We start from the raw sequence: 9,033 nt of genomic DNA, 5'->3' as shown, positions 1-9,033 counted from the left end.
AATTCCAGAGAGATTTGTAGTTACAAAAACGGCAGCTCAAATGGAGATTAAATTGATGACTAATGCCAGGTAATAGACTATTGATATGTACTGTTTCTAAATAAACTGCAGGATAAAAACATGAAGAACATAATGAAAAGTTTGCTCTATGCACAATAGGTAAAAGGAAGAACCAAAATATCCACAAATTAAAAAACATCTGAATTATTATATCATTAAACAACAGTACATAGTTAGCTGAAACACTGCATTAAATTTTGATCTCAGAAAAAAAAGGTTTCAGAGAAATGGATAAAAAAAGACATGACTGTGACAGCCAGCATGAAAGAAATTAATAAGCAATAAATGTACGCTTCTTGGAGGCATTTGGAATTTTTGTCTAATATAAAAGCTTGTAAGTTTGTAACCCACAAATGTAACTTGTAACTTTGTGAACTGACTAGGCCTCAAAGACAAAGCTATAGCTGTAAGATTAGCTGACCTAATGGTTTTTGCTCAGAGTTCAGCCTTGATGATAAAAACTGGATTCAACCTCCCGGCATACCCAGCACATTGCAGGAAAGCACATCTCAAAAAAGCAGTCAGAGAGATCTAAAGGGGTTGGATTTAGGTGGAGTAAATGTTAATTTCAAACCTGAAGATGCTACATTGCAATTTGCTTATTGGATAAACCCAAGTTTGTGTAGTAATCTTTTATGACAATTTTTAACATCTTTTAATCCCATAGGGTAACAGCTATAGGGCAAGATTGTGAGCGGCTCTAAAACCAACAGATCAGCATAAGACTAGGAGCAAAGCAACTGCATCAAATAACCAGCAGGGAGGAGGGAACAGGACAGCAATTACTTTTCCAAGCCCAGACCCACACTCCTGGTGTGAGGGAGGATCAGATGCTGATCAAGGCACCTTCCCTGGTAATCCCTCCAACAGCATCAAATCGGGGATGCCTGACTTCGCTGGAATCACCTGGCACGCACCTTGCATTGAGGAACTATTGATAAGTTGCCAACCCATGTCTGCCTATTTGTTGTTTTAAACAACCCGGTGGCCGATACCCTTGCAGTGCGCAGCTGGCCTGCGACAGATTGACTTATTCATTTGTTGTTATTATTTACTATTAGCTCTTTAATATTTCATTATCTGCTTATTGCATTGATCTTCCTGTTAACTGTTTGTTGTGTGTGTGTAAACTATAATAAATTTGCCATTGCTTCACTCCCAACTCTGCCTCCTCAATCCCAAACCAAACAGCCCAGTGGCTGATACAGTTGCAGCACCCAGTCAGCCTGCAACCCAATTAACACACTCAGTGCCCAGCTGGCCTGTGACACATGACTCAAAACCTCCACACAGGAAAGAATGAATGCAACAGAGAAGATAAACTGGACAATCAAAGTTGTCCCTTCTCATAATATCTGATCACATGCGACATCCAATTAAACTGAAAGTCACTATACTTTAAACAAATTACAAAATAATATTTTCTTTTAGTCTCAGCACATAATTAACATGTAAAACTCAATGGTGCAAAACACTAAGGACAAGACCGTAGCAAAATTCCAGGAAAAAATATGCATGAGGTACAGATAAACATACATTTTAGCTGCTTAAAAAAAGGAGGGGGAGCTGCCGTTCAAAACAGGTATCAGTTGCTATGACCCAACTTAAGTCTGAAAGATCCTCTAGTGCTACAAGTTAGCTACATTGCCTCATTTTGACTCTGAATAAAGGATTTAAGTTGTTTTCCCTTTATTACACTTCTATAGGCTTCAGAGTCATACAGACATAACAGTTGCACTGAAACAGCTTGTGAAAGTATCCTCTGTCTGTATCTGCAGCAAAAAATATGCATAATTATACCAGAGAGGATACTAATCAGGAGGCAAATAGATCTTTAGGGCTGAGGATTTAAAAACCCTCACTTAATGATAATAGTTAGGAAGGAACCTATGGTCCTATACTCCAAAACTGCTGCTTTTTGCACCTTATTCTGAACCACGTAGTAAATATCCTCTGTCAAAGCAAGGATACAGCACTAGATGAACAAATCATTTGATCTGGAACAGGAATTCTTGCGTTCCTATAATGGATTTATTTTAATCTCTGTGAGATTCAATTACTACTTATTTCAGGCCTCCGCTTAAATCTCCTTCCTATCACTCCCCTTTGCATAAATGATTTTCACCATGGATTGATAAATGCATCAAAAATAATAAACAGATTTCATTTGTTTTAACAGAGACATTTACTGCAAAATGCAACATAAAGCCTTCAATCTTTAAAAATGTAATTGACTCAGAAGATCAAGTACAATATTACAACTTGTTATTAAGATATTTATTTTGCATACAAATTTTAACAGGATTCTTTTAATCAAATACATACACCACATAAATACCACAGAAGAAGCCACACATGAACATTAAAGATTTTCTTCTAACAACACTGGGATAAAGAGGGAGAGGGGGAAAATGAATGACTTCTTAGAAAAAAGAAATTAAATATTTTCAAACAGAGAAAGAAAGGCAATTTTCATAATTAGAAAAAAAATACTTAGTGTGCATCACAGTTCAGTTCCTCATTGCTAACATGGCATTTATATCCCAAATGAGATTCCGTAATTGATCCATAATTTGTTTCAGCTGCTGATTCTTCTGTTTCAGTTTCTGTGAAAAAGAACAAGTTTATCAAGAGTTGTTTGTGATCAAAAGTAGATTATGCAGCTGGAATATCAATAAAAAAAAGTTAGACTATAAAGTAACAGACAAATCTATTAGGAATATAGGATGGGAAGAGACTGGGCCACAAAGTCCAGTCACCTCTTTAATGAAAGAGCCATTATGCAATTCCTAAATTAAATTGAGATTCATTTTAGAAGCATTTTAGGTGCTACTGGTTTTAACCCATTCTTGTGATAACACTGTCACAGAATCATAAACTAATACAGCTGGAAGGGGGTCATCTAGTCCAACCCCCTTGCTTAAGGACAGGATCATCTCTGAAACCCATCCCAGCTAAGCGTTTATCTAACTGTTCTTGACAACTTCCAAGGATGGAGATTCCACAACCTCTCCAGATAGCTTGCTCTAATATTTAACCACCCTTATAATGAGGAAGTTCTTCCTAATATCCAACCTAAATTTTTCTTGCTGAAATTTAAGACCATGAATCCATGTTTTGTTCCCAGGGGTTACAGAAAACAAACAAACAAGGAGTTTAATCACCACTGTTTGCATAACCACCCATCAGGTATTTGCAGACTATTATCAGACTTCTCTTCCACAGACTAAGTAATGACAGTTCATTTAGTCTGTCCTCATAGATCATGTCTCCCAGGACTCTGATCATTGCTGCTGCTCTCTGCTGGACTCTTTCCAACCTGCCCATGAAGTGTGGGACCCAAACCTTGACACAATACTCTAGGTGAGGCTTCAATGCATCAAACAGAGCAGAAGAATCACTTTCTACGATTTGCAAGTGACATTACTATTACTACAGCTCACCATGCTGGGTTTTTTTTTGCAGAAAGAGCACACTCATGGATCATATTCAGTTTAAAGTCCACTATAACCCCCAGGTGCTTTTCTGCAGTACTGCAGACTATCCAGGCATTCCCCAGTCTCTGTATGGACATGCACCCGATCTATCCCAAGTGCAGGACTTTGCATTTGTCCTTACTGAATTTCATTCACATAAATTTGAACCATGTCTCCAATTTACCAACATTATCCTGAACCCTAATCCTAATCTTCAACCTAACTCCAACTCCACCCAATTTGGCATCATCTGCAACTTTGCTAAGTATGCATTTAACCCGTCTTCAAATAATTAATAATGATACTAAATAGTTCTGAGAAGAGATCCCTGAGAAGTCCCACTCAATACCTCTTCCCAAGCAGACTTTGAGCCACCAATGACAACTCTTTGGGCACGACCTAGTCGCTTTGCAGTATTTTGATCTAAACTATATTTCCTTAACTTACTAATGGGAATTCCTTCCATCTGAAATAATTCACCCTTCCTATGATTTTCCATAGATCAGGTGTCAGCAAGCATGTACTAAGGGCAGTCCACCCCTTGTAACTCAGCTGTGTCCACGGGTAGTCAGTGTCCTCCAGCCACATGTGGATAGCTGCTCGTGACTTGGTCCTGCATCCTCTGCTCGCTATCACCAACCAGAAGCATAGTGAGGAAGGATTTGGAGAAGCTAATTCAGTGGCAATGGTGGTCAGAGGTTGCAGCTGCAAGGGCTGGGGTAGGGGCAGGGGAGGAGGAGAGAGAGCAGTATCCTCCACATGGCTGGCTGGAACAGCAATCAGATCAGCCAGCTGTTAGTAAAATATGGGCCACCTTTGCCACAAGCAGGGCATCAGTCAACTGTTCCAAAAACACAGGCTAGATCAGACCTTCAGTTGCTGACCACTGCTCTAGGTGTATTTATACACTGAAATCATATCCCTTCTCAGTCTTATTTTTGTTAGGCCTTGGCAAAACCAGCCAAATTCTTTTATTTTCCCCCCACATATGATAGGTTTTCCAATCACTGACCATCCAAGTCACCCTGTTACAGCACCTGTTACAGTTCAAATTCATTTCTTTAAACATGGACTAACAGAATTGTATTCTATATTCTACATGAGGCCTCCCCAGGGCTTCATACAATAGCTCAGGCACACAATACCCGACTGTATCCGAACTATGAAAAATACAATTTCTTGATCTGCATTAGGAGAGGCATTTACCTTCTGTGTGGCTAAAATACAATGGTGACTCGCTTATCCTGTGATCAACTAGTGAACCCAGGTCTTTTTCCATTTATTCTCCTACTGGTACAAATACCAATGTTCTCAGCAATGTCAATAGATGTGCTCTAAAACGTTTTTTCAAAACACTGGAAGGACTAAGAGTTAAAGAGGGCTGTAGGGATACTGTTTCTTTCTATAGCTATCATTTGATCTGAACCCTTGCTTTTAGAACAGGACAGACAATAACACCTCCGTTAACGGAGTGCTTGTGACAAAAGAACAAGTTAGCAAAGCCTTTACAACAGCAACCTTCTGCAGGAAGAAAATACATAATCTGAATCAATCCATGGATTCAGGAACAGGTTAATTTATGAGAACACACTTTGTAGGAACTTGGTGCTCAGAAAAATGATAGATTAATGGCAATAGTTCAAACCAGGTATAATGTGCAGAAGAGAGCCATTCAGGCTTCTGCTGTACCTCTGCCAGAGTATCTTAATCTTGATTTACAATTGAGATCCAGGCTTGTAGACAGATGCTCCTTATCATGCTAAGTTCTGTCAAACTGTGCATTTAGTTTGGTAAAGTACACAAATACTCTAGGGCTTACGAAGAAACTAACAAGCTCATTTTCACTTGTGTTCACAACCAAGATTTAAAACTGGGTCTTGATAGATGAAAGGATAATGCCACCACTCTCACTGATAATACATGTACCCTGTCCAATTTACTCATTCTTCCTGCTCAAATTGAACAGAGCCATCAACAACTGTTTTGTGTATTATGAACAAAAAAAAAAAAAATGTTCGCCATTCATTTCATTTGATGAGAGCCTTTTAAAGATGGAGATCCAGTTTGTTCATTTTTTAAAATCAGGGAAGGCCAGAATTCCAAATGAGATCAAAGAAAAAGCCCAAAGGAAGATCTATGACAATTAAATGATGACAAACTCTTGAACTATTTCAGAGTTTTTGACTGAGGTTGTTACTTTGCATTGTATTAACTGCAATATATCATAATTAAAAAGATAACTCAGATCACTTGTTTTTAATCAAAGTGACAGGAAAAAACTGTTCAGATTAATTAGTAAACCTGTATATGCTTAAAGCTGTTTCCTAAATTTAGATGTAGATCCTATAATATTTTATTGGATTCTCTTTGGGAGGGAAGCAGTTGTGGTTTGTGGTGACTATAGATCTGTGCTCTATAAGGTGAGCCCTAAATACAGGATTTTTGTGGTGACGAGTTGAAATGTATGGGGGAGAAAACAGATTTGGCATATGCCTCCTAGCTTGACATAAGGCTTGTGACTGCTGGCCGTTAAGGCAAAGCCTAACGATAAAACAATATAGTAACCAACACTAAGGTACCATTTTAGATACACCAGCTGGTCTACTGAAGAAAACCAGCTAGAGAAAAAGAAGGATGCACATTTTAGGCTTGTAACAGTGGTCTTTTTAAGCAAAAAGAGTAAGAGGCTCAGGTTTATACAGGGAGAATGGTACTCGGAGAAAAGGGAGTTTTCCTGAAAGGAATTGGAAACTGAGACCAGGCTGGGTCACAAGGGCTTTTGGCTTGCTAAAAGAATGTAAGTATGGTAGTTCTTCTGTAACTCAACAAGAAAATCCATCTAACTTCCCATCTAGGAAAGTGTCACATCAGTTTAAACTGCAAAAGGCAGTCATTTATTCTTATGTTTTTCTAAAGTTTGTTCTACATGCTAAATAAACTTACATTTGTTGCATGCATTTAGCTCATCACTGGATAGCACGGGTGATAAATTCCTCAAGGAGAGACAAAGACAAGCACATGCAAAAAGATGTTCAACTGGAACCATCCGGCAGTAGATGGCTACATAGACGACATGTACCCAGACATCTCCCTTTGATTGGCAGAACTGCAAAATTCCACTCACGAGAGGTAAGGACATGAAGCCTAACACCTGGGAGCATGCCCTCTGAAGACTCCAAAGGAGATAGAGGTACAAAAAGCTCCCTTATCGTGACATTCCTAAACAGCTTGCATTTGCCTATATCAAGACTGCATTCTGGAGAAAGCAAAAGTTAAAGAAATAGAACTTGGAAGAAAACCACTCAGTTTAGTCTATGCTTTGTCACCAACTCACTTTGTGACCTCTGACATGGAACTTACACCTCACATCCCTCATTTGGAAAACTGGAATAATCACACTTCTTTATTTGCCAGGGGAGCTATATGCTTCGATGATGCTGCATGATGCTTTGAAGATATAAACTGTTATCTTAATAAACTTGAACTTTAGATAAGCAGTTAAAGGTGCTTATGTAAACTGTAAATAGAAAAGATGATTAAGCTATGCTACTCGAAATGGAAAAACAAATTTTGATTGCATTTGTTCCTTGCACTTCCTTTCATTCCTAAATATACTGTAACAAACATCTATGTTTGTAGGTATCAGCACATGTACCTTAATTGGAATATTCCATATTGGAGGACTTCAGGGGTGACTCACATTCTGTGAATCAATTCCTTTAACTGCAGATGCAAATGCTAAGTAGCTGTAAATGACGTAATCTTTGATATATACTATGTAAAGCATCCTTCATAGCAGTTGCTTTTGTTTGCAGAGTGCTTACTGGCAAAGATGGGAAGCAAGCAATTTTAGTTAAATTCAATGGCACTTTAATTTCATATCTGAATGCCCCCTCTCCTCCACGTTTCATTAATTTGATTCATCTATTCTATTTTCTCAGAGACAGAAAAGAGATATTTAAAACAAAATACAATCTTAAGGATGTTATAATGACAAAAAAAGGCATGGGAGGGAGTGGGCAAACTTTTCACTCGGTGGAACAAGGGGTCCTTTCACTATGTGAAATGCAAAATGATCTTTATCAGATAATGGTCTACTCCATAAGCTACTACATGCTACGCGCAACTAGCAGCCTTAGCGGATATAAAGACTAAACAGATGCACCAAGAATCAATCTCTTTCAAATTCTGGTCCCTCAAGTAAGGGTAACGTGGTCTTCTCAGGAAACTGCTGAGTCTTCAAAACAGTATCTGTGGCAGTATCTGGTATTCTTTCTTCAAGACCATCTTGAAATTTCCTGCTTTGTCCTACAAAAGTTGGCCTGCTTAAGCTCAGCATCACTTGTCAAAGTACAAAGTGCCTGAAACACAGATGCAATACATACTTTTCTGTGGTTCAGCTTTTACCAGAGGTACATGACACTGATAAGTTTTTGTATGTTTCAGGAAATTTCACTTCCTCATTAATTTCCCCTTCTTTTGTCAGTTAAATAAAGAGGGGAGGAAAAAAAGGCCACATCAAATTCAAGACAGCCTCTGTCTTTAATGAACTTTTCAAAACGAACATTGCCTCTTGTGCACAGATTCAGCAAGTTAAAAATTGGAGCAATTATGATGGATGCTGTGCTCACTAACTTTTGGCCTAGAGACTTCCACCAGAGCTATATAAGCAGACTCCCTCCTACCATCAACACTCCCAATCAATACCTTTTACATATTACTATGTTATTATTAATTGCTAGCTCTTAGTCGAGGATTTATCCCATTATAAGGGTGTGGTTTGCATGTCAACTTCTGTCTACCCATGAAAGGTAGGAAGATGGGCAGCATGTAGATTGTGTTTGTTTCATCTGTCACCCACAAATTAGATCCACACTATGAACTTCTGTTTTATAGACGTGTCTTTTTCTTATAAAGAATTTGAGTCTCCTACTACAAACATAATAAACCACCATTTATATTTGTGTCAAGTTGCATTGCCACAAACAAACAGGGCTTGTGGGTATTTCTGAGTTTAGTAAGCACACACAACAGCACAGAATGCATGAATGTCAGGACATTTACTGTGGTTACCCGAATAAAACATGACCCTGACTGCAAGATGACCCCCCCACAAATAATTAGATTCTATACACAGAAAATTTATAAATGTATTATAATTTTCCATGCAAGGAACCCAATAATTAGAGGATCACCTTAAATTCTCCCCGCCTACTACTGCAATTGGTGAGTGGGGCAGTAATGGGGCAGGCAGTGAGAAAGAGTGGGGAAGGCATTAGTGGGGCACATGGTAGGGCAGTTATACGGGGTGGCGTGCCAAGCAGACAGAGAGAGAGGCAGGCAGCTTGCTCCCTGCTGCCTGCCCCATCCACTTATCCCCCCCACCTTTGTGCCCAGCCCCACCCACAGCCTCAGGTTGCCCCAATTCCCGCTTCCCATCCTCCCCTTCACTTCTGCCAGCTGCAGCCTGAGGTTCCTGCTCCCCTTCTTCTCACCC

At 39.1% G+C, this 9,033-nt stretch overlaps 1 protein-coding gene across 1 annotated transcript in view; it reads right to left on the bottom strand.

Annotated features, from left to right (window-relative positions):
• Positions 1–2,311: 2,311 nt before the first annotated feature.
• MED30 (mediator complex subunit 30) overlaps positions 2,312–9,033 on the bottom strand; it is a 23,717-nt gene continuing 16,995 nt past the window's right edge. The window contains exon 4 of the mRNA XM_019552161.1: positions 2,312–2,666. Within this exon, the coding sequence (XP_019407706.1) occupies positions 2,571–2,666 (96 nt within the window). The 3' untranslated portion in view covers positions 2,312–2,570. The remainder of the gene's footprint in view (positions 2,667–9,033) is intronic.

The sequence above is a fragment of the Crocodylus porosus genome, unplaced genomic scaffold (genome assembly GCF_001723895.1).
Source record: "Crocodylus porosus isolate Cpor-Errol unplaced genomic scaffold, CroPor_comp1, whole genome shotgun sequence".
NCBI lineage: Eukaryota > Metazoa > Chordata > Crocodylia > Crocodylidae > Crocodylus > Crocodylus porosus.
This window is presented reverse-complemented; position numbering and strand designations above follow the sequence as displayed.